We start from the raw sequence: 26,452 nt of genomic DNA on the forward strand, positions 1-26,452 counted from the left end.
GTATCTATCTCTTCAATGCAGAGAGTTTAAATGGGGTTTTAGTAATTTGGCATCAGAGGTAGATACATGTGTGTGTCGTCAGCATAGCTAGATTGATTTGTTCTTTATGAATTGACCAAGTGGGAGCATGTGAAGGTTGAAAAGTAGTGGACCCAGAATTGAGCCCTGGGGTACTCCACAGGTCAAATATGTTTTAACAGAGAAAGTCCTGTCCATAAGATAGGATTGTAGCCAGCTGATTACAACACCCATGAAGCCAACCACAATATGTTGTGGTCCACAGTGTTGAAGGCATGCACTGAGGTCCAGTAATATTAGAATGGATGACTTCCCTGCATCTGTATTTAGCCGGATGTCACTTATGACTTTGGCAAGAGCTGTTTCTGTGCTATGATTAGTCCGGAAATCTGACTGAAAGTTGTCCAGGCAGTTGTTAAGTGTCAAAAAAGTTGAGTTGATTAAAAACTATTTTTTTCAATTTTGCCAATGAATGGTAGGTTTGATATGAGCCTGTAGTTGCTTAGTATGGATGTATCTAGGTTGTTCTTTTTGAGAAGTGGTTTGACAGCAGTCTTTAGAGATTTAGGAAATGTGCCCATCTGTACGGAGGAATTTATGATGTTAAGCAGATCTGGCCCTATGAGGTGAAGAACAGATTTAATAAAGGTGTTGGGTAGAGTATCTAGTGTGCAAGTGGAGGAGGAGAGGCTTTGTACTGTGTTTTATTAAGAATTTCAAAATTGATCAAACTGAAGTTAGACATCAGGTTTAATGATCCTGTAGTTATTGGTTCTGGTTGCTGGACGAAATAGGGGAAACATTGCCTTCTATTTTTAATCAATACAGGAATAGAGCATGTGATTGCAGGGACCCAGAAAATATCAAAACAAACATATTCATAGTCATACATAACAAACATATTCGTAATCACAGTCAGTGATTTTTTCCCTGCTGTTGCTGTCAGTATTTCCACTGCTCCGTATTATGTGCCAGCTAAGAATATGACTTCTGAAGAGATCCTGCTGGATTTTTTGGTGCTGTAAAAGTTGGAAAAACAGCCACTGAAGGTCTCAGGCTATAACATAGCCTGCCAGTTTGTAGGGGATCTGCCGATGATCTTGGGCTAGTAAAAAGCGGTGGTGGGTATTCAGGGGAGCTGGGCTGGGGGAGTAGATGGTGGTGGGTATTCAGGGGAGCTGGGCTGGGGTATTCAGGGGAGCTGGGCTGAGGTATTCAGTGAGTCTTCAGCTCCTAAACATTTTACAGAATGTTGTTAAATGAAGCAACACAGTGGTAATCATGCCCCTTTATGAACCTTTTGAGACATGTTAAATGAAGCAACACAGTGGTAATCAAATATTCTAGAACAGAGCTCTGTTCTAGAATCTTTGGTGGTAATCATGCCCCTTTATGAACCTTTTGAGACGTGCTACATGCATCAAATTCAAAATTAACATACAGTGTATATTCAAAAAACATTGTATATTAATATAGGGTTATTAACATAATTGTTCATAGCATTCTGTTGTTATTCATATTACAGAGCACGTCAAGTTTTTTGGAATTGGGAGTTTATGGGGTCAATTTTGGCTCTACTAAAAACACCTGAAACGTGACTTTCAAATTCAGGGCACACATGGACTTATGAAAATTAAATATAAATTCTAAATATAAAATATCTGCAATAATTTTGTTTACTTACTTATGTTGTTTGTATGTACGTCTTGTTTCAGGGGCACCGCCTCGGAAACGTCTTGAGTCTTGCTTTTGTCCTCTTCCACGTTACATGAAAATGTATAATTGTACTATTAGCTGATTTGGATGGAAGCATATTCTGTATCACTGTAATTATGTCACTTTAGAGGTTAAAATCAAAAGCACTTAATACATTCTGAGCAGAAAGATCATTCCAAGGATAGGGACTCGATCTGGGGTACGCTTTGTCAAAACACCATGGTACGGGGCAACTTTAGCTCAAATAACAACCTTGTTGCACCTGTGTCTAGAAAGCAAGTAAGTAAGAAAAGTTGTTTGGTCTAACATTTTATTTTGAAGATGTCAGGCTATAAATGTATGGTAAAATGAGTCCTGTATAGAACATATACCAGGGGTGGGCAACTAATTTCCCCAAGGGGCCACATGACAAACTGGGACTGTTGAGGAGGGCCGGACCCAAAATACCGAACTCAAGTCTGAACTCAATTCTGTTCAATTCTATTCTGATGTTACACAGTTTCTATGCTTTCAAGTCTTTTTTTGTCACATACAGCATGAAACATAACAAACTGTTCTGAAGAGATGTGCGTTCAGGAGAGTTTCAGTTGCATAGGAGGGAGGGGGAGCTAGCTCTCTGTTTTGTTTGAATATCAACAGAAGTGACGTTACCCAACATTGCTTAGAGCACCTTTAAGATTTAAAAAAAAAATCTATTTTGTATTGTTTTCCCTATAAAGAGACTTACCTAACACTCTCTCAAAAGAACAAAGATGTGTTTATCGAATGCAATGCAAAATGAGGGATGAAATTATTCAAAGTTTATTACCTTATATTTGGCCAAACTGCCACAAACAACAATAATAATAATAATACATTTTATTTATAATGCACTTTTCATCAGAAGATCTCAAAGTGCTAAGTACAAAGTATACTACTACTCACCCCTACCCTCTGGCAGGAGGTTAGAAGCATAAGGTGCAATAAAGCCTGCTTAAAGGGACACCAGGCAAGCCTGATGCTTTTTCTCTACGAAACTCCCCCTTGCTCGGTCTGAAGCTCTTTTCCTTTTCTTTGCATCTTCCGTCAAGGGTTTTCGCTGCTTCTTTGCCGGCTCTGCCATTATACATACGTTTGCAATCGCTAGCGTTTCGTTAGCCTGCAGGATGTAAACTGATCCTGCTTCGGTCGGGTACGATACACTGAACTTGCAAGCGGGATATTCTTCCTACAGGCAGTAGGGGCGGGCGGGAGAGTCTTCATTCACCCTGTAATGAGTCATTTAACCATATACCGACTTACGAAGATGAGTAATTAACACGAAAACGTTGCCTGGTGTCCCTTTAAGCAGAAGCCTAATCCCCTTAGCAATCCAAACACTCAACAACACAAAGCCCCACAGATAAATATATGCAGTGCAATAATGCATGTTTTTTCCCATGAACCCCCAATAATTTATGTTAAAGTCTGTGTCAAATGCCTATGATGTACAGTATGTAATGTGTATGTCTGTATGTGTCATTCCTATGTCTGTGACCATGTATGTGCCATCCTGTGCTTGTGACCATGTAGGATGAAAAGCGTTTCGGAAAATGTGAAAAAGAATTTCCCTAAGGGGACAACTAATAAACTAACTAACTAACTAAATTATTTTTTTCTGGAACAAATCTTCAATGGGCTCCCTCGTTTTGCATTGCATTCGATAATCAACTTATACAGACTTTCCTTCGAGAGGAACTGGTAGGGGGACAGTTGGTAAGTGTTCTGTAATAAACTCTGGGTTCACTAGTATAGGTTGTTAGTGGTTTGTTTTATGTGCCCTGAGCAAGCTACTGACAAGTTTTGGTGCTGTTTTGAACAATATTACAAAAAGCTATTTGGGAAGCGCTTGGCCCCTAATTCACTGGTTGCGATTTGGTGCTATAGCATATACTGGGCCAAGCTCTGTAGTGGTTGATCAACTTAAAATACTGTCTCCATTGCTTAATTGATTTGTTTTAATGCAGAAAAATTACCTTAATTATGCAGATTGAGAGTCGTTCTGATGGTTCTACAACACTTTTTGGGTCGTTTGGTCGTTTGGTGGGTGCTTGGTCTCCCCCTGCTTCTCCGCGGAAAAAACGAATATGCAACTTTTCTGGTCACGGTCTGAACAAATCCGGATGTGACTCATCTAGGGTTGCCACCTGTGTCTGACAAAAATCCTGGACATTTTGACCATCCAATCGACCTTTTTGTTTGTAAGCAACGGCGCCTTTCGCACATCTAAAAACCGTCATTCTAAGCGACAATTGTATAGCTAAAATTAGTAAGAATGACAATTTCTAGTTATTTGCTTAGTTAATTGCTTTATTTAATAGCAGACCTTTATTATTTTGTTATATTTTCAACAGTTTTTAGTTGTGGACATTGAGAAAAAAGGGGGAATACATAATTAGGTTCTGCTTTTTTGCTTATGTGGAATAAACTTTCCTTTCTCTGTCTCTCCTTGTCCCACACACTCTCCGTCTCCACCTTACCATTTCTAATGAACCTCCACGGTGTGTGCCCCCACCACCACCACCCATGTTATGCTACTTAATTTTTGTAGAGCCAATAAGGCTGTGCATACGTTTATGGACGTAGGCACGCTTCAATTAAACTGAAATACAGTCTCACAGTCGTTTCTACGCTATGTCACATCTATGAAACTCCCGCCCTGCGTCCTGATTGGCTAAACCATAAAGTTGGTTGGAGAAATCACTCTCAATGGAAGAGGTTCCAGATGGATGTGAGTGAAGCTAGGCGGAGCTAAGCGGAACGACATTCATCTGGCTAGGGCCAGGTTATGAAAATCCTGGACAATCAGGAAAATCCCTAACCCTTGGGTTAACTTTGTTTTTGTAATGTGGTTTGATAGCCTCTTGAACAATGTATTTGCTCGACCGTTTTATTGTGAGCCACATATGTGTTTAGCTTGGTTTCTTGATGGCTAGCTCGCTAGCTAATGGGTGTTTAGCGTGGCAGTCACTTGCTACCGAAGCTGCAGGGGGAGCTATGTTGTGAAAAATGCCAGCCCAAATTAGGCGAAAACCATGAAACAGCAAAGGAATAACCAGACCAGGGCTTCTTTAACACACTGGCAGACAAATTAGCTTGATTTCATAATGAGAAGTCTCATTAAATTAAGTGCTAAGTAAATGGAGGGATCTCACATGCAGGCTTGAATGAGGGGGATTTTACAGATGCAAAGCTGTGTCCAGTGTTTCCCACAGAATTTGATTAAATTTGTGGCGGTAGCTGACTTGGACAAGGGGGGGGGGGCATCGTCTTGGTAGTGTATAGGTCTAATTGAGTGCCTGTCACTTTAAACGTTCGTGAGGGAACCCTTGCAAATTGCAATTGTAACACAGTTTAAAGGCTGCTGATGTGGATGCAACTCATAACGTTTTCTACATAGTTAAAATAAAGGTTCGTACTTCTCCTTGGGACAAGCACTTTTGAATTTTGGAAAACACTTTAACACTTACATCGGGATTTTGCAAACATTCAGTGTCAGAGTCAATAAAATGAGCCCTTCAACGAAATTGACAAGCAGCTGTAAGTAGGCTAAGCATGCTAAATTCGACATCCAAACAGTATTCTAACGTTAGCTTTGAGATACTGCTTGATTGCATAACTTAACTTAGTTTAGTCTCTTCAATGTAGCCTACTATGTTGTGATAAGATCTTAGCAGAGTTATCTTCAATGCAGCAGTTTTAAACAAATTTGCGCAGCATGGTCATGATGCTAAGCGGATTTAATAGCAATTTAGCCAGACTTCTATGCAATGCTTCTATGTGGCAACAACAATCCTTCAACAATCGTGAATTTTGTTAAATGCACATGCAGAGGAGGGGCAGCGGGCTACGAGAGAGAGCGGGGCGGGGCAAGGAAATGCTGCGTGCATAAAAAGCGCAGCTCAATGGCAATGCAAGGAATTGATCTTATATTTAATTTAAATTAAATTAAACATAGAATATTTATGTGTGGCGGCCGATTTTTATTTTGTGGCGCCCCGCCACAGATTAGTCAATGTATGGGAAACACTGTGTGTCTGAGCACAATTGTAACCTTTGTCGTTCCACCCCATGTACTCAAGATGAACGAATGTAAATTTAAAACTACTCAGTTGGGGGGTGTTCAAGTACCAATAAAGAGGGTCAATCTAGTCAAACAAATGTAATTTAAACATTGACTGCAGAATGTCCATGGACGATGCAACAACGACTACTCTCCACCTGTAGCTCCAACCATCAAACTTTCCGCCCATGTTTACAATTGAGCGTTAACTATTGTTTCTAGGTACACCAAACTAGAAAGTAGTGATGTTACCTGTGAACCCCCTGCTTCAAGGCATGTATCGAAGACATGAACCAATTTGGAGTGAAGCTTTGTATCAGATTCATTTTGTGATAATCATGTGACCAGTGACGTCCGAAGCTTCGTTTCACACACATCCACATGACTGCTTTGAAATTTCATTCAAAGTTTTAAAGTTGGTTGACACGGAGCGCACCCGGCTTAATCCCTTATCCTAGTTTTGTGCAATAAGCCCCTGGTTTGAATGAATAAATGCAATTCCTGCAGTTTAAATATAACACCTGCTTAGGTCGTGGTTTTTCAATGAGTATTAGGTTGACAAAACTAATGCTATTTGAACCTCTATGGCAATAACTTTATCATAATTCCAACCCAACGCCACAAGTAAAGCTCAATTTGCTGGCAATGGTGAAATATATAGCTTAAATCAATAAGCAAGCAGGTCAGGGCTAAAGTCGCTCGGGCCACTGCCCGTCTGCCCTTTCTGACTGAGCTACCCCCAAAATAAAAATATATAGCTGGCTGGCTGGAATAGTTAAGTGTGTCGGCGAGCAGAGATGCCTTTTGGATGTCACAGGTGGGCTATGTGAAACTTCATTCAAATTCTGTTGGAAAAAAAACGTTCAGTAGCCTAGCCTACATTAACTCATTGAGTGCCAAATGCGTTGAGTGCCAAAAACGTAATATTACTTTTTTTTTAATTACGAAACTAGACACTCTAACACACCTTATATGTGATTTTGGGAACTCTGTGATGAATGGAAATGAAATATATGATGATCGAAAACTCATGAAAACGCACAATCTGGACATTTTATCTGGACATTTTATCATAACTCGGTTGCCGCTTTGGGTCGAATCAGTGACATGCACGTCAGGTCAAAACCAGGACATTTCCGTGGGTCTATCACTAGGTGGCAGTCTCGCCAGGTCTCGCTGATCACTTCCCGGAAAGTTTACACAAGTAAGTAACAGGCAACACTTCATATTTCATGAAAGACGTTATATCTCCATTTCTAGAAAAAAAAACGTGATTTTGATGAAAACTAGCCACTGTTTAGCTTGGGATTTCTCAGGAACAGAGGCGTGTAGAAATACACGGTTTGCACCCACCGAGAGCTTAAAGTCTCACCTTTTAAACAAGCCATTGTATGTGTTATGCTATATGCTATAACACAGAATATGCTGTGGCTGTACAAAAATCATCAACAATGGTCTAGATTGCTGGCACTCTAGGACAAAGCTCCCGAAAACAGCTTGGCATTCAATGAGTTAAATCCCTAAAGGCCCTCCTATTAGAGTAGCATGCATGTAGCAAAAGAAATAGAATTGGAAATTGAAATAAAATAATTACCTTTACTCCATAATTTCTTTATTATGCAGTAAATTGTTGGTCCCAAAATTAAGCAAGGAAGTAGCAAAGATAAAGTTACAATGAAAGGGATTTTCCAGGGTAGTGTAAAAACACCATCTGCAAAACAAAACCAACAATGAGTCAAAATATAACTATTAGGCTTATTCTTTGAGCCAAACAATCAGAAAGTATATGGTATACCTGAGATATATAATGTGGCCTCCTTAACAACTTTACTCTTGAAGACTGGTCCTATACCATTTTGTGTGAGTCTGCACACATAAGGGTTTGTTTGACTCAAATACGCAACCAACTGTTGTTTCAATCTGAAACCATTTGGACCCAAGTTCGTCTCGAGTTGTTGTGCAGTTAAGAGTCTTCCTTGATCGTCCAGCCACTCCAGAACAGGCTCAGGCCACCAACGGTTAGACTCACACACAAGACTGATCCCACCATCCTTTCTGGTGCCCTCCAGAGTGATACGGGGTCCTTTTCCAATACCTACAGAACATGACATTTCATTTAAAAACTTCGGAAGATCCTTCTAATTTATGGGTAATTTTTTCACATAAAAACAGATTTCACCTCTAACATTGACCTGTACCAGAACAGCCTCGTAGTGAGTTCCAGACACTATGATGCATTTGTAGTCCCCCTCATCTGACACTTGCACACTGCTGAGTTTTAACGAAGCATTGCCCTTCTGCAGCTCGTCTTTGAACAGAGAGGTTCTACCCTTGTAGGACTGGATCTGTTTGTCATGTTGGTCCCTCCCATCTTGGTAAAGATGCACAAAGGAACTCTGATCTGGGCGTTCCAGTCTGCGCCACCGCACAGTCATGTTCTCAGCATTCATACTGGGATCGAGGGAGCAGGGAAGAACCAAGTCTTCACCAGCAAGCACATACAGGGGACGGCCTGGGCCGATAACTAGAAAAGTCCCTGTGCAAATAAAGATTCCAATTTTTAAAGCTTCATTGTGTAATCTCATGGGTTAATTCTTGGGGGAAATTATGCAAGCATATTGCAACAGACTCATTTGTTCTTATCATGTACAAATTGACATACAGTAGAAATGACTCCAGAGAATATCTAAGTGTGTCTGTTCAAACAAATGCATATAAATGGTAATAATAGAAGTGTCCCTTACCTGAACTGTGTGTAGGCTTGCACTCAAGGAGCAGGATCACCCAACAATATATCAAGTACTTGGATGAATAGCCACACACAAATGCCATCGGTGGCATTAGCCTAGTCTTCATACGATAGTTAACATTTACATTAAACTATTATGATTGTTTCTCCTGGACCATTTATAGCTCACAGGGAGATCTATCTTTCTTGTGGATTAGCCTCCATGCGTCTCCATGTGGTTTTCAGATTTATTTTGGCAAGAAAAGTTTCAGCCTGGTACCATAAAAGAAAACACAGCAGTATCACCAGATGAAAAAGAAAAATCAGAAATCAAGATCACATCATGACAAAGAGCATATAGCTTCAGGGTGATTTTGCAAGTCATTTGCCACATACAAGGAAACTGAATATTAACTAAATGTATAATTTGATCACCTTGGGTATTACAATATTACAACACAATTGTACAATAGCCTATATCTTACGGTTGAAGATGTCTGTATTGGTTGTGTGGTTGCATTAAGTACAATGATGCAAACACGCACATACCACACATATTGAGGCAAAGATATTGGTGAATAACAAAAGTGAGTTCAATCTGACACACTCACAATTAAATAGTACTCAGCAATTTGAAAAAGATGAGAATGCTATCTCTCTATACAGATTTCCATACGTCACAATCCAATGTGTACACAACTATGTGGCAGAAGGCAGAGGAACTCAGCATAGAGCTGCACTCCAATAAAAGATCACAAGGTTATGTTACGTTGCATGCAGAGCTGTACAATGCAACATGTCATACGTACTACAGACAAAAAAAAAAAACAGTAATATTAATCTAATTCCAGTGGATATTTCATTTTGACCTTTTGCACATTCCGACACAATGAGATAACCCTAACCCTAGGTGCATGCTACCATTCACACAGGACAGCTGTTGATTTCCTCTGAGACACTATGAGCACTAAGAGACTATCTAACATGTCCAACCCTAACGATAGATCTTTAAAAGACTCACCAGTAAAAGTTTCATGTAAACATGATTGACCGAAGAGAAAACCTTTGCTGCTTTGAGTTCCTTGAGCTACAGTGAAGTCTAAATGATTAGGACCAAAGTACATTGTGATACACTGGTGCTGTAAATCATTAACCTTCATTACTGTCTTTGTGTCTTTCTTACCAGGTAGTGTAGTGTAGAGTCAGACCTTTTACAGTAGCATTAAATCATATTCTAAACTGTAAGGCCAATCTACACGGCCAGTTCCCTTAAATAGCATTACTACACTGCAAATAATACAGTATTCTTTAAATGCAACTAAAGACTCTGTGGGTCTGTACGAAATGGAAGCCTCGCTGTCTTCAGCTCTCTACCGAGTCGCTTGCCGTAGCAGTCATTAATGTACCGGCTACAAACTTTGTTTTGGACAGCCTAGCAAGATAGCAACACAGAACGCCGTTGTCAGGATACCAGAGAACGAAGAATAACGTAACATTCGATTGCTCACAATAAAATAGAATTTTGGATGTTGAAGGCAGCATGAAGGATACATCTATGCTGACTTCAAAATTTGGCAAAATGAAGGTATCTTATAAGGCAGCATTTTTTGTTCGGACATGCCACGATGCCTCGCTCCCCTGTTAGATATCTTAAAAGGCAGCACTTTTTCCTGTTTTGTACAGGCCCTGTGTTTGAATCTAGGCTCAGACTTTCAGTCTGCTGTGCTGTTTGCTATTCAGCAACTGCTTTGTGTTGTCTATATTGTTGTCATGGTGTATTTCTTGGTTTTTCTGATTCCTCTGGTAGGGGAGAACCGGGACGAATGAAACACTTCTTAATTAAATGTAATTTACAAAGACATCTTAAAACACTGAAAGTTAATATTTTGTCTCTAGCAACCTACATCTATCCTCTGTCGAATACAGTTGCATTTACAGCTCTGAACAAAACCGTTCAAGAGTTATTTAAGGAGAAGTCGAACGTGCGTTTTGTTTCATTCGTCCCTCCTGGCTGGGACGAATGAAACAGCATGGGGGACGAATGAAACATACAGCTTAAATTATGTAAACTTCCCACAATTTCAATATTTGACAACATATCATGAATGGTACTTCAAGTATGTGTTATTTTAGATAGATTGCTGCTGGGCTATATGTCTTGGTTCATGTCTGTTAACAACTCATTGACGTCATGGTAAAGCGCTTATCTCGCGGTTATGGAAATAGCATGCACTATGCCATTAATATAGCTAGAATAATGCATGTTTCGAATTATATAATGTTTCTATAGTACAAAATGTTATTTCACTCTGTTGTTACGTGGTTAAAGCCACCACACATCCAAATAAGTGCCCTTCATGACCGACAGGCCGTCGGTCTCCATAGGTTAACATGGAAAAACTCGACCCCCCTACCTGATAGCCCCAAATATATTTGCATCTTTCTAAAACTACTTTTCCATGTCTCACCTGCATAAAATATAGTATAAACACAGATATGTGTGCATTGACTTAGAATAAATGGGGTTTACTGCCTGGTCGGGACAAATGAAACAGGTGTTTCAATCGACCCGCCATAGACATCTAGCATTATAGGCTGTTTTGCATCCATTACAAACAATCATGCAATGTGAACGTCTGGGATTGGGGAGAGCACCAAATGCTCTACTGAATAAGCATGAAGTCAAACCTTTAAATGAAAAACACTCTTTAATAATCAAAAAAAATAAACCGCTAATGATGTAAACTTGTGACCATCAAAAATCGTTTATCGCCTGTAACTCCGTGATACCAGGACGTAACAGGAAGGCATTTGGCTGAGCATCGGAGGTTAATATGCTTTATGTTTTGTCCAAATGATGACTGTCTATCATCGTTGCACTCGGAGAAAACCGGAATGTTTCATTCGTCCTCCGTTTCAATCGTCCCGGTTTGACCCTACTACATACTATGTGCAGACACCCCATATCAGTAACCTTCTGTTGCTATAACTATCCAGTCACTCCCCTAGTCTTATCCGGCCAATCATCTTCTCTGGTCTTGTCCAGCCAATCATCTTCTGTTTCCAACTCTTAACACTTTTGTTGTCAGGTAGAACAGATTGATTCAGGTTATGTTGAGCGATAGTTACATTTAAGTTGTCAGAGTCGGCGACAGACCAGTCAACTTGAAGTCCAGAGAAATCCCCACTGAAATTGGACTCAGGGCTCTCAAGTGTCACGCATTGAGCGTGACAGTCACTCATTTTAGTCTTTTGTCACGCTCTCCCGCCACACTTTGTATTTCTCACGCAGAAAAACTATTTATATATTTAATATGCTGCCGCAGCGCCCAGAATGTCCCTGGCCGCGCCGCTCTCTCACTATGGAACCGGCAGGAATCAAGGCAAGCGCGTCTCCCCTGGAGTTGAGTCTGCCACTTTATCAGCCAATCAAAAATAACGAGAGGGGCTACACAATAGCCAATCAGAAAATAGCACTATTGTATCTAGGTAAGATTTAACGCAACAACCAATGAAAAAACGCGTATCCTGAAATTGTTGAACGTGAATTATTGGACGTGAACCTGAACCTGTTACCTACTTCATCCAAGCTTCGTTCACCTTGAAGCTTCGCGCATCAGTTCATGGTTTCAGCACGTGACTGCTGCTGGAATGTTTCCCAGATAATTAGCATCAGTTGTTCATGACTGTCTGACAACAGTTTCACAGCCTGTTCATTGACAACACTTGCTCAGAACAAGTAGCCTATGCCTAGTCATAGCCTACTTTCGTTCACACGATGACTGACATATTGTCACATTCTAAACATCTCTCTCTCCAAATAGGCTTAATCATTTTATTAGCACTAAACAAATTAAAGTGTATTGCATAGCCTATTGTTATAGGTCACTTTTAAAATCATGTCATATTATATAATTATATCCTGGCCATGGATGCATTAATCATTGCATCTGTATTCAAAAATGTTGGGTAAAAAGCAATTAAGCATCCTCTCATTCACCCTGAGAGGTTAGCCCCCTAAAAGGTCCAGGTTAGTGGATGCTCAGAGGTGGTGAAAAGGCCCATTATTGAATTGTCAGTGCCATGTGTCAAATCTTTTCTTTTGCAGATCCGAGCAATTATAAATTATACTTTTGCCCCATTTTGACTTAGGAGGGCATTTCTTCTACATACTGTACATGCCTGCTCTCTTTTGGAAAGCTGAGACACTGTTGGAAAACAATTAGAATAACTGTGTGATGTAGCTACTGACAAAGTTACAAAGGCTAGAGTATTCTTTTCTTTTTCTAACGGATAACAAGCATCTTTGAACGGACCACATTTCAGCCCTCTAGGTCTAGACTTGATATGATTTGAGTCCTAGCATTAGGTCTTGTCATGCTGTGTGCAAAAGCTGTCGCTAGCTAGTGGACATAGAAGCAAAGCAGAGCCCGGTGAAGCACCCGATTTGGTTCCCCATGCATTTCATGTTTCCCCTCTAGGTCTTTACACGGAAGCTCTAATCGGTTACCGTAGCTGAAAACACGGAAAACGCAATACAGCACTGTGAATACGCACGGTAACCTAGCAACAACGCAAGAACTTCAAAACAGTGGCGTAAAGGAAACAGGAATTCCGGGGAACCAAATCGGGTGCTTCACCGGACATTCTCTGATAGAAGTCAATAGTTGCCTAACATACGATGCAATTGATTTGACAATAACTAATACTTCATTAGCAGACTGTTAAATTACAGGGAAACCAGTTAACAAGTTAGGAAAGCTAACAGTAGCCAATAGTGCTATAACAGACTTTTGAAACACAGAGATAGCTACCAATTGAACCTAGTTCTTGTATCATGCTGTTATAGGCTCATTGAAAATTACAATGTATTTAGTACATCTGTATAGCTAACGCTACGGCTCTGGTGTCAGTAAGACAATACAGGAATCTAAAAGAGGATGGAACTCACTAACTCACTACTATATGTACTTAATGTCTCTATGTCTTATTTTTCATTTTAGATGACAGAGCACTGGACTGTGAGATGTCTGTCCATCAATTGAATTGACGGCAAGATAGTATCCATTACCTTTGACTATCTTTAAGTGTCCAATTTGTGATGTAAAGTTTTACCTTCCCAAATATTTGCAACATCTACAGTTACTTCATCAGCATCTTCCTGATTTCTGCATTGTTTGCATTATATTTAATGTAATGAAAGTCTATTGTCATACTTGCATTAACAGAACAGCAAATTGATGGGGAGACCGCTGGGGTTGACAGAGGGGATGGTTGAACAACTGTTTCCTCTGATGAAACACAGTCTTGTTTTTTAAGGGGGGAAAGTTATGCAAATCATCGTTGGTTCAGTGAGTATACTTCATTAATTTCTCCTGGTAAAGAGATTTTTTCATGAAGGATTTTTAGGACCACATGCTATTTTTTTCTGCCTATTGTTTAATAACGCTCAGCATCTCCTTTGCTACTAAAACCATGAGTAGGAAAATTCTAATTCCAATGAATGTTCTTTCAGGTACCCAAACCATAAAAAATACACTGATGTCCTGTGGTGTCTGATCACTAGATATCTATTTCAACCACAGCTCATCTGGATATGTATGTTATTTTTTAATGTTTTGTCATGGAAAACATTATTCCTCAATTGAATTCCTATACTAGCCTACTCTGACTCTGTCTGAGCCTCATAATTCATGTCTTTACTCAAAGGAGACCCTGCTGGAGTGTCTTAGGAATAATTTTAAAAAGGAAAGGTCTCCTTTGATAAACTTGACGACGGTGCAGGAGATGAAGAGAAAGTTTGGTGTCAGAAGACAAAGAATTGTGGACCATGTGCCTCTGGAGGACCCACCTGGACATCAGGTGCCATTTTTACATTCTTGCTTGTCTTTAGTCCGTTTGTTTGCTTGTCTGTATATCTATATACTAGCTAGTCACAGTAGCCACTGTTTGTCAGTACAGATAACTTAATATTACACATTTCTCTTTGCTAATTTCAGAGAGCAAAAAAGTGCAGAGTGGGGGTCCAGATGTCTTCTGATTATGAGCCAACACAAGAGGTTTGTAATATGTTTGTGAATGAAATGTTGAATCATACAGCAGTTAGGTCCGGCTACATTATTTATTTATATCTGATTGAATGAAAGACTATCTGGCTTGAGAACATTTATATCATTGCTCACATACGTAAATTCAGTTTTGCATTCTCTGCATGTCTTTTTTTTTCAGATTATGTTGGACCTTGAAGCAGTTGGGGAGGACTACCACAGCTTTCAAGAGCATATAAACGCCATAAACAATTAGTTGTGCCGTCGTCAGCCAGATATTAGTCATATAATGGACAGGATGAGGCAAACTGTCTATAAGAGGGTAGAGCAAATGGGAAAGCCAACTGAGGAGGTGATGGAGATGTTCCCATTTCTTTGGGTGTCAGAGCTGGTGAGTAGCACAGTCTTATAGTAGTATTACTATAATGTGAGTTCAGAGCTTTTCAGGAGTAATTTCTATAACCATTTATTGGTAACTACACTTTTCTCTGTTTTGTTTTGTTTGTTCATTTGTAGATGCATCATGAAATGAAGTTGCGGTTTGGACTGGACTTAAAGCTAAGCCTGCATAACACCCTCAGTATATTGACCCCTAATGTCATCAGAGTGGCTGACAGTGGGAGTCAGAAGGAGATGCTGACAAGCTTACGAGATACTAACACAGATGGTAAGTCACCAGCTTCTTCTTTTCCCTTGCACCCTTCAATTATTTAATAATAATATGTTTTAATGAAATCATTATTTGTTTCTTTTGAAATTTCAGACCTTCAAAAAAGTGCTGCTGTCCTAATTTTGCCTGCCCTTTTCAAGGAGGATGCCAAGTTTCTGTATTGTTTAGATGAGGTATTTGATGTTTTTAACATTACAATTAACATTGCTTTATGTTGTCAATTCACATCATAGACTCTTACAGGAGATCCCTTGTACATTTCTCATTTGCATAGGAACCACTGTGTTTCCAACCATCATCTTCCAGGGTGGCGATACTCCCCTCCTTGCCAGGAGAGCGCCCATAAAGATGGATGGCATCACAATAGCAAGTAGAGAGATGGATGTGCCACATGCCCTCCAATGCCTGCTGGAGGTGTATTACATCTTTGGTGTAGAGTACCACATGCAGATTAAGCACACACTGGTTTTTGCAGACCATTATTTGTTCAAGATACCAAGTCAAAAAAGAGTGTAGACTCCTGTTTTAAAACTTTACAATCAAATTTGCTAGTATTCGTTAATATTACCTTTTATTATATTATATCTTTAATAAATTTGCTTGATTATTTCTAAATCTGTGTGTGGCCTTCCTGTTCATGTTTTTATGTGTAGAGCCAGGTACAACTCTTTCATAGTATTACAGGGCTTACAGTATGTAAACAAAGGTTTGTGTAACAAGTTAATGGGTATATTTTCATTTAAAGTAAAAGCCTCCCTCTTTCCTAAACAATTTTACAAGTATTATTGATAATCACTATACAATATATTCATCAGTGATCACTAGTAACCATTATCATTATTTATGATTAAACATTAAAATATGATTAACTAGTAATAAAAGGTTTTGGGGGAATGAATGAACCTCTTAAAAGGTACTATTTAGAACCCTTTTATAAAAAATGAAAGAACCCCTAAGGGTTCTTTATATTGAACCCTCTGAAATGGTTCTATATGGAACCTTCTGAGGGTGCCATATATGTACCAAGTTATAGAACCCTTAAAGGTTCCATTTAGAACCTTTTGTTTTAAGAGTGTATATTGCCCTTCTATGCTTTTATTTGTTATTATTGTTTGGTTTTGTTTATGTAAAGCACATTGAATGACCTCTGTGTATGAAATAAATAAACTTGACTTGACTTGACTAACCTAAAGAACGGCTCTAACCGCTGAGTTGGAAGCTTGGGCTTTTAGCTCAGTGGTTAGAGCGCTCGACTCGCATGCAGGTGTTTTGAGGTGGCGGGTTCGAGGGCTGTGAGCGGCGGACGAATTGACCTCTGTTACATTGGAACATCTGAAGGCATATTAATAACAGCAACAAAAGGTTGTAGTATTATTAATGAAACACCCCCATTCTCGCAACCCGTCTGACCAGCCATCCCTTTAACCCTCGGATGGGGGGGGGGGGGGGATTGTCGACGGGGAATGTCACTCTTGCCTGTCCTCAAAACTTGAGAGCCCTGATACTGTAATATTATAGTGTAATATTATCATATGTTATTCTGGTGTGTTTGTGTGTATGAGTTTGTTTTCTGTCTATCAATATATTTAAAAGCAATGTTAATACAGCAATGTAAATATGTAAATAGTCAACAAATTATCTACTTGGATTATAGGCTATATATATGGATAGATAGATCTGTGTGCAAGTCTTTCCTGGTTGGTTGTGAACTCTTTCCTTGACTGCCATACCAGAAGAACCAAAGGACTAAAAGCAAGGCACAGCTCAATCCTGTGTACCTTTGCCAAGTTGTGTCACCATTTGCATGTGTACAATATCAGTTTGTATTACAGATTTTTTTTTTTTAATCAAAAAGCAAGACAGAAATGCAAGAGGAAAATAGGTTCCTAAAATACAGTATTACCAAAACACCAATAATAAATTTAATATGGTAGACAAATAAATGTGATCTATTATCTAACCAATCTAAATGATTACAAACAATGCAATTATTGCAGGATTATATAAATTATGCAATTCTTAACCAAATTGTTGTCAAGCTGTTGTCAAGTTACACGTTTGTGTTTGGTGCACGAGTGAAGGGGAACAAAGTTACATGTCTGCTCATTTTTCCTCAGCAACAGAGGCAAGCACTCTGTCTCATACGGCGTACTTCCGTCAGTACATTTCAATGCAGTGTGTGCTTACCTGCGTAATTCGGTGCGCTTTGTGTCACCGGAATGTTCAGTAGAATACACTCATACACTCAAATTAGGTATTTAAATACAGAGTACACCATGTGAGATGCAGTGTAGTTTTACACCTCCCTGGTATAGTAATCCTAATGTGATGTTCATTACGGAAAGCTAGCAATTTCTTTGAATCTGAACGCTGCATCTGCTGCATAGTAAAACAAGAGTCTGATCTGGTCTTAAAGGCATTTTTTCACATAGATCTCTGTTATTCTCAAGGTCAAAAAAGACGGTGCTTACTAGTTTGAGTTATTGTAGCAACCAGGCAGCTTTTTTTTCGCTTTGTTTTGTTTTGTTTTATTTTGTTTTTCTATTTTTGAAAGTACTCTGTGACCTCCAGTAAGTTAACATAATGTGACATCACTGGTTTCCCTCTTGCACGGTTTCATTTATTTCATGCACATAGACACTAACTGTGTTTGATGGATTAATGACCAGGGGGGCTGCATTTTCATCAGAGAATGCTCCAGGATCAAACATGGGATAAACTCCCTCCGCAAACTTTAGACCTCGAAAGGAGCAGATGAGAGATCCAGTCACTGCATCATAAAAGGACACCTGACTCTTTTCAAAATCCACAAACACCCCCACTATCTGTGGCCTCTCAGATAGAACAAGCTCCACTTCTGGGATAGAATTAGCCCAGTAGTGTCCATCTTTGAGCCATATCATGTGGTGCTCTTCTGAACAAACAGGTATACTTCCCTTGCGACTCATCGTCTCCCTCATAACTCCAAGAGCCCATTCACTCTTCCCCCTGACTTTCACCTCATAATAGAACCTGTCATATATTAATCGATCAAAACCTAAGACACAATGATATTCATCAAAACGCTCAGGGTTGTCAGGTAGATCTTGGGGTGTTTGGATGCATCTGACTTCTTTCCCGTCGTCAGACAGATCCAGCAGGGGATGATTGGTGTCAGCATCGAGTCTCACATCCACTGTGGAGGTCAAAATGAAATAAATAAATATTTGATCGTCACACAACGTCTGGATAACAACAATGATAATAATAGTAATAATAATACATTTTACTTATATGTGCCTAACAATAATGATAACTAGATGTACCACAGAGCGGTACAAAATATGACCGCCGCCCAGTCCAGCATATTTTTTTTCCACAAAAATAAGTCATGCTTGTCAAATTGTGTTCATTTCCTACTATGTTCCTTTTTTGTGTGTTTGTAATTGAGTGTGTGGTTGTTTTTGTGTATATGTGTTTTGTGTGTGTTTGTGTGTGTATGTGCTTGTGTTTGTGTGTATGGGTGCATGTGTGTTTATGTGTTTGTGAGCGTGTGCGTGTCATATGTGTGCATGTGTAGTGTGTGTGTGTTTACGTGTCTTTGTATGTGTGTGTGTTTTTATGTGTGTGTGTCTTTATGTATGTGTACATAAATAAAGCAAATCAAGGAAACACCTACTCGTTGCGAGTGCCATGGGATCTTTAACAACCATGGTGAGTCCTAATTTAACATTCATGCAAAGGAAAACATCTCCTGCAGTACAGTGTCCCTGTCACTGCAATAGGACATTGGGATTGATCTTTGTTTGGTGGCTTTTGGCCACAGGGAAGAGTGCCACCTACTGGCCAGCCACCAACACCACTTCCAGCAGGAACCTACTCTTCCAAGGAGGTTTCTTATCTAAGTACTAACTAAGCCTGCGTAGCTTCAGTAATTCAGCAAAGTCAGGGTATCTGCTGGTCTGACTGCTGGCTAAAAACAAAAGGTGAAAGGCATATAGGATTCTAACTGTCTCACTATTTTAGGCAAGATGGGGGTGGGGTTGTATAACATGTATTTTACATGTGAAATCTATGAACTAATCATGTTTTGGTACTTGTTGTCTAGCAGATACCAGTGAGAATTGTGTGTGCATAATGCAATTCAGTGAGACAGTTAGAATCACATATGCCTTTCAGCCATATTTTTGTGGAAAATGTGCTGGACTAGGTGGCGGTCATATTTTCTACCACTCTGCGGTACATCTAGTTCAGCCTGACGGTTTTAGGCTAGTGAATAAAAGTTGTGCATAGTGCATAAGGATATGTCAATGCAATTCATGTTGTTTTCTATGTCATTAGATAAAATAAATGTTCAAAAAACTAACAAGTTGAAGACAATTTTTCTGGGATCAAATGTTTTGCAATGTTCACTAAGGATTTTAGTGAGCATTACTGGCAGATGTGACCTGAGCTAGCAGGATAGTTACCAAGGAGCTCTCTCCAGATGTAAAAGTTTGCCATGGTTGCGTAGCCTATTTGCATAATGCCAAAGTGGTTCTCTCTGTGTGTGTGTGTCTGCGACTGCATGAGGCTATGTTCAATTCAGGTCGGTAGTTGATCCGTCCGGTCAATAGCACCGCATTTACGCCACTTCATGATTAGATTAACGTCATCAGACAGGCTGTAAAGCGTATGCAGGAATTTCTCGCATTATGATGACTAGAGTTGCGGCAGAGTTATGCGCAATACCTGCAATACTGCATTTCCAGCGGTCAGTCCAAGGAAAATAGCACTTTAGGTGCAAGCAGATTTTTTTGACATGAGAGAAATGACCTCCCTGGGAGTCGACATACTGGCCAGAAATGTAGGAGAATGCTATTCAATCTCATCACCGACTTTTTTTCTACCAGGAAAGGATCAAACCGGCCACAAGTCCAATAGGCAACGGATGCTCCATACTATGAACACTGATTTATGCTGATTTATTCATGATTGCGCCCAATACACTTAACTCATTGAGTGCCGAGTGCCAAAAACGTAATATTAAGTTTTTAGTTTTTTTTTTTTTAAATTACGAAACTAGACACTCTAATATAACCTGACCCTAGCCAGATGAATTTCGTTCCGCTTAGCTCCGCCTAGCTTCACTCACATCCATCTGGGACCTCTTCCATTGAGAGTGATTTCTGCAATCGATTTTATGGTACAGCCAATCAGGACGCAGGGCGGGAGTTTCATAGATGTGACATAGCGTAGAAGCGACTGTGAGACTGTTATTAGCGTCACGGGTTGGCTTCGATGTGAGTGGTTGAAGTAGCACGTCAATAGATGACGGACAAGTGGCTTATTCAATCATATGCAAGCATTTTTTGATTAGGCCCAGCCTTCTGAAGCAACACTTCAATGGATCGGTTCCAGATGGATGAGTGGAGCTAGGCGGAGCGAAATTCATCTGGCTAGGGTCAGGTTAACTCTAATACACCTTATATGTGATTTTGGGAACTCTGTGATGAATAGAAATGAAATATATGACGATTGTGCATTTTCATGAGTTTCACAATCTGGACATTTTATCTGGACATTTTATCATAACTCGGTTGCCGCTTTGGGTCGAATCAGTGACGCATGCACATCAGGTCAAAACCAGGCCATTTTCGTGGGTCTATCACGAGGTGGCAGTCTCGCCAGGTCTCACTGATCACTTCCCGGAATGTTTACACAAGTAAGTAACATGCAACACTTCATATTTCATGAAAGACGTTATATCTCCATTTCTAGAAAAAAACAGCGATTTTGATGAAAACTAGCCACTGTTTAGCTTGGGATTTCTCAGGAACAGAGGCGTGTAGAAATACACGGTTTACACCCACCGAGAGCTTAACGTCTCACCTTTTAATCAAGCTATTGTACGTGTTCATAGCTATAACACAGAATATGCGGTGGCTGTACAAAAATCATCAACAATGGTCTAGATTGCTGGCACTCTAGGACAAAGCTCCCGAAAACAGCTTGGCATTCAATGAGTTAATACCCAATACACACGCCCAAAAAAACTATAATGACTTACCTATCAGGGATTTAATTGTCTCCAAAGATGGTATGTCCCTCTGGAGTTCGACCAAATCGAAATCAGGTCCAATGTGTTGGATGCATATGACCTTTCTGTTGGGAGTTACTAAGGCAAAGAGTGGTAAAGTGTGTAAAGGACCACAGATACAATAAGGTCAATAATAATAACAATAATAATATTCTCATTTTAATAATTTCCATGTGTTCAGATTTCAATTCCTCAAAATTATTTCAAACTTCCTTACAACTAGTCCTGTAGGCCTATACTGCATTCCAAATTGTTACAGGATACCTACAAAGTAACTTATAGTACTGTCCAAACTTGCCAAATATCTACCAAATATCTATATCTAGCCAAATATCTAACTACTTCTCTCTGTTACATCACGTGTGTGTGTGTGTGTGTGTGTGTGTGTATATATATATATATATATATATATATATATATATATACACACACACACACACATTGGCAATGTACTCACCAGTATCAGGTTCACCTTCAAGCACTGAAATGATCATGAATGAATGAATGAATGAATGAATGGATGGATGAATGGATGAATGAATACACAAATTAATGCTTTTATTATGTTTATGTATCACCAGACTAGACAAGATTTCAGAAGAGAATATTTACCACAATTGATTGTGTCGAGATATTCTGGAACAATATAACATGTTTTACATTAGATGCAACATCCCAAATACTGTTAACGTTGAAACATTACACAAAGATGGATATATATATGGATATATATCTATATCATATATCTATCATATATCTATATTATGGACAATTACTTTACAAAATGAATATAAGGAAATTAGGAAATCCATCAAATTCAGTAACAACAAACTAGCCAAATTGAAATCAAAACTGGTTTGTAAAGTAAATAATTATTCTACATTTCACATGATACATCTCAGCAGATATGATTGCATGTATACAGTATATATCTAGAACACATGATACATACCTTTTTTTTTATTTCTTAATTTAGATTTTAATTGGTAGATAAATAGAATAAGTCCTGCAAACAAGACTGCAACAATTGGCAGACATATAAAAAACACTGTTGTTGTCATGCAGCGCTCTTTCAAAGGCTGAAGTGGCGTAAACCAGTCACCTGCAAAACACAAATACTAATGTAAACAGTCTTCCAAAACACAAATACGAATATGGCGAATATGGATGTAACCTCACCAGAGCTAGTGAGCGGAGAGGATCGAATTTTGTTGGAGCACAGATCGCTTATTAATTTCCGCTCTGTTCCGCTCCAATTTCACTCCGATACCATGCCCAAATCCACCCAGACTTCCTGTCTTCATAATGTAACCAGGACCGTTGCATTTTCAAACAACGATATTGGCCATAGTAATGTAACGGAATAGGCTTAGCCAGAGCTTGGTTCGAACCATAGACAGTAAAAGAAATGGACGAACAGACTCCGTCGTTTTCAATGGGAGGGCACTGAGTCAAATAGAACGATTTTTCAGTTGGTCCCCCCAGTACTGCGCAGACTCACACTTAACTTCGTGACGTTAGCCATCGAACTGAATCTTGTAACTCATATGATAGATACACAGAAATTCTTCTCACACTTCCTTCGCCTTCAAAGTCATCAAAGTTAAACATTTATTTATGTATTATTATTAATATCATCCTCACCAAGTCGTGTTAATGTTGAAGCTACCATACATGATCATCTTCAAAAACAGTCATGCTAAAACAAAACAAAAAAGTTATAGCCTTGAAGCTAATCTTCTTTCCACTTTTCCGACCTACGGTCAATCCATCGAAAACCTCTGAAATGATTAGTGCCGTTTTTTAAAAAATTAGGTTTACTTTTTTATTATTATAAGGTTGCCTCTGTGTAATGCTTTACCTTAACATAAGGTCGTGTATGCTAGGTTTTGCTTATGAGTTACCGTCACAGTAAAGTGGACTGAGCTTCTTATCCAAACAATACGGTTATCTCCCTACAGCGCGAAAGAGAGATTACGTCAAAGCTAGCTTCCCTCCAACCGAACAAGCTAACCATTCTTCTTACGGGTAACCAACGTTATGGACGAGGTAATGGAGTCTGTTTTGCCTTTGTAGTGTTTATGTAGATTACACAGAAGCTACAATATCGGCACAGGATATATGTTATATGAAGTTATGGTATTTCAAAAAAATCCTAGAAAGAATAGACTTCTATGGGAGTTAGCAGAGAGGTGGTCCCTCCAGCCTACATCGATTCTTCTACTTCCGGGAATTCGCCTGCCCCCTTGGTTCGAACACGGCTTTTATAAGCCTATCTCATCTAAAAATGGCGTCTCTTCCGTTTTGCTACGTTAAGACGTATCGCTACTTCCGGTCATGCGGAATACCGTTCACGGTGAATGGCAATTGCACAGATGATTTGTACAAGGCGGTATTATGTACCTCTGTGTACCAACAGCAGATAAAAACAACCATATTTGAGCTTTCATAATTTTCCCCGCAATGTGGACCATCGAACAAAATGGATTCAAGCCACCAGGAGAGAGGAAGGCCCACTGTTTAACGTCTCTAATAGCACAGTCATTTCTAGTATGCATTTCCATAGCAGTGACCTGTACAAAACCAGAGTTAAACAAGACGCGGTACCTTTTGTTTTTTCATGGGTCTCTGACACAACCCAAGCCAGGACGTCTGTTTTTGAGAGGACAACTAAGAGACTGGGATTTGATGTTCATGAAGTCCAACAACCTTGTGGAAACGAAGATGTTGATGTTGCTAGCTAGCTAAGCTAGCTAGCTTAGCTACGGACTACGACGCACGACCATCCCCTGGTAAGATTTGATCTGAGTAGATGAACTGGCAAGGAGATAAATAGCCAGGTGTACATTTGCATATACATTATGTTTATTTGGAGGATTTTACTGGCTCTGTGCACTAGATAATGAGTACTTAAATTGTACCAAAAACGTAAGAAATAACATTAAAATGTGCAAGTGTTAAGCTTCTTAAAACCATGGGTGACTGATTAGCACTGATGTGTGCCAGTCTTCTCGGTTTCAAGTTGATATTTAAACACAAATTTAGCTTCCACCTTTTTCCTAAATACACCAGCCTACGGCATGATATGAAAGACGAACTTCGTGTTTGTGTTATGGTGGGTGAACGGCACACGTTTCTCGCTCGTTGTAATCGCTTTTAAATAGCACCTAAAGATGAATGCCAGTTGTGCCAAAATGTATGAAATACAATTTATGCAAGTGTTTTACGCTTCTTAAACCCGTGGGCAGCTCCATGAAGCACTGCTGTGTGCCAGTCTGCTCGGTTTCAAGTAGATATTTAAACGCAATTTTAGCTTCCACCTTTTTCCTAAATACACCAGCCTACGGCATGACATGAAAGACGAACTTCGTGTTTGTGTTATGGTGGGTGAACGGCACACGTTTCTCGCTCGTTGTAATCGCTTTTAAAAAACACCTAAAGATGAATGCTTCAGTTGCTGTAAGTGTTTTACGCTTCTTAAACCCGTGGGCAGCTCCACGGAGCACTGCTGTGTGCCAGTCTGCTCTGTTTCAAGTAGATATTTACGTGATTTTAGCTTCCACCCGCCTACGTGCACTACGTGGAGTTTGTCTTTACCTAGTGCTGCACAGAGGCAATAGCCCTAGGTAACAAAGCAAAGATATAGATAGTAATCTTAGCTAGGTTTAGACAGCAAATTGTGTTAGTATGTCTGTTTTTAAACTAAACGAGAGATTATTTTATACATTTATATTTCATACACCTTTTACTGAAACACAGATTATTGTGATGTTATTTTGTGTCACAGCACTCATAACTTACTACAGTATGTCATCATTGCACACTACAGTAATTGTAGTGTACCGTAATTAATTAATAAGCATTGTTGTTTACAGTTTAGCAGGATGTCAGCAACAGGAAAATAAGCTATTCTTGATATAGACTGAGTTTAAAGAGGTGCTGTGATCTGTTTCATTATTTCTCTACTTTTTCTCTACTTTGCATCAGGTAGGTGCATTGGATGCAGCTCACACGAGGATAGTGGAACTGGAGGTGCTGGTGTTGTCACGTGAGTATTTTCACTTCCTTGCTCTTCTATATGCATACGCACGCACCCATACACTCCCACATGCTAAGTTGTTAGTAATAATCACTGAATCCGAAATCAAGAAAATACATCGAGAAATATGTCACACACACATGCACACCCACATGATCAACAGAATAATTGTAAAACAGACAAATTGAAAATTGAACAAAGCACGCACGCATGCACACACACACACACACATACTTTTGAAGAAATATGTCCATGAATGTGGAATGATAAAAAATATCTAATTTGTCTTTCAGAACAATGAAGGACTCGTCTCACCAAATCCTCTCCTCTACACGGAAATGTCTGACTTGGTCTGACTTGGTGTCAGTGACTGTCACACCAGGGAAGGCCAGTGACTGCAAGCTGACCTTGCACCTGGGTGAAATTCTGGTGACTCATTTTTAGTTGAGGTTTCGCCCCAACAAACTTGATGTAAGGTGTCTCGTGATGCTGTTGATGTCTGACCACCTGACAATCTAGGCTTGCACCCAGATGTATAATAACGATGCTGCAGTGGGAGACCTTGACCTACCAGAGATCCACGTAGTGGTGGAGCACTTCTGGCTCCAGCCCCTGCCGCATATCTGCGGTTTGCCACGTTCCCTTGAGGATCCTCCCTGCTAACCACTGCTGGGTCTCATCTCTCCTGGCAGCAAGGACCTCATGGCTTGCTGTGAGCCTGCTCTCCACAGGTGGCTCCGGGTGTACATATATATATATATAATTGGTTTATAGTTTGTTCATTGTGTTCATTTTGGGTGTTCATGTATTGTTCCATGTTGTGTATTTCTATGATGTCCACAAGTTTTTCAATAAAATATGTTTCTTGTTTACTTGTTACTTTGACACTAACCTTTTATAGGGCATATATAATGTGGATTTCACTCTGCAGCGTCCCAATGTTTTTGTTTTTTTAATGACCAACTGTTTAGGTTACGTTTACCTGAGTGCGTGGCATGTGCAACAATGTGATTACAGAGTCCTCTACCAACATACAAAACAGCATATCCCCGTCTTGCTGGCCGAAGTAGTGTTAGTAATAGCACGGTGAGTGGA

The 26,452-nt window shown here is 39.6% G+C and overlaps 2 protein-coding genes and 1 long non-coding RNA gene across 3 annotated transcripts in view; 1 reads left to right on the plus strand and 2 right to left on the minus strand.

Annotated features, from left to right (window-relative positions):
- Positions 1-621: 621 nt before the first annotated feature.
- LOC143116971 (butyrophilin-like protein 10) lies at positions 622-8,265 on the minus strand. The gene is made up of 4 exons (XM_076278391.1): positions 7,995-8,265; positions 7,611-7,910; positions 909-972; positions 622-637 (listed from the first exon to the last, which is right to left on the minus strand). Exons 1-4 carry the CDS (start codon positions 8,263-8,265, stop codon positions 622-624), a joined length of 651 nt encoding a protein of 216 aa, XP_076134506.1.
- A 5,972-nt stretch (positions 8,266-14,237) lies between these two features.
- Positions 14,238-15,176, plus strand: LOC143137725 (uncharacterized). Its single transcript, XR_012990076.1, has 4 exons — positions 14,238-14,405; positions 14,543-14,602; positions 14,772-14,981; positions 15,107-15,176. It is a non-coding gene; the product is annotated as an uncharacterized LOC143137725 (long non-coding RNA).
- A 2,655-nt stretch (positions 15,177-17,831) lies between these two features.
- LOC143136730 (butyrophilin subfamily 3 member A1-like) overlaps positions 17,832-26,452 on the minus strand; it is a 53,742-nt gene continuing 45,121 nt past the window's right edge. Inside the window, exons 5-9 of the mRNA XM_076297430.1 lie at positions 22,271-22,420; positions 21,931-21,954; positions 21,776-21,799; positions 21,289-21,396; positions 17,832-18,435 (exon numbers count right to left, since the gene is read on the minus strand). Coding sequence (XP_076153545.1) covers positions 17,852-18,435; positions 21,289-21,396; positions 21,776-21,799; positions 21,931-21,954; positions 22,271-22,420 — 890 coding nt within the window. The 3' untranslated portion in view covers positions 17,832-17,851. The remainder of the gene's footprint in view (positions 18,436-21,288; positions 21,397-21,775; positions 21,800-21,930; positions 21,955-22,270; positions 22,421-26,452) is intronic.

Source organism: Alosa pseudoharengus, unplaced genomic scaffold, assembly GCF_046254945.1.
Source record: "Alosa pseudoharengus isolate Yale_2024_CS ecotype anadromous, Long Island Sound unplaced genomic scaffold, YU_APseudo_1.1 YU_APseudo_1.1_scf_1, whole genome shotgun sequence".
In the NCBI taxonomy this organism is placed as follows: Eukaryota; Metazoa; Chordata; class Actinopteri; order Clupeiformes; family Clupeidae; genus Alosa; species Alosa pseudoharengus.

Excerpts from the sequence above, each read along its gene's own strand:
- LOC143116971 (XM_076278391.1), bottom strand. The coding sequence starts at position 8,265 with ATGAATGCTGAGAACATGACTGTGCGGTGGCGCAGACTGGAACGCCCA. Across the intron at positions 7,911-7,994 it reads GGTACAGGTCAATGTTAGAG|GTATTGGAAAAGGACCCCGT; the intron begins GTGAAATCTGTT and ends CATGTTCTGTAG. Across the intron at positions 973-7,610 it reads GGCCACATTATATATCTCAG|TGGAAATACTGACAGCAACA; the intron begins GTATACCATATA and ends AATACGGAGCAG.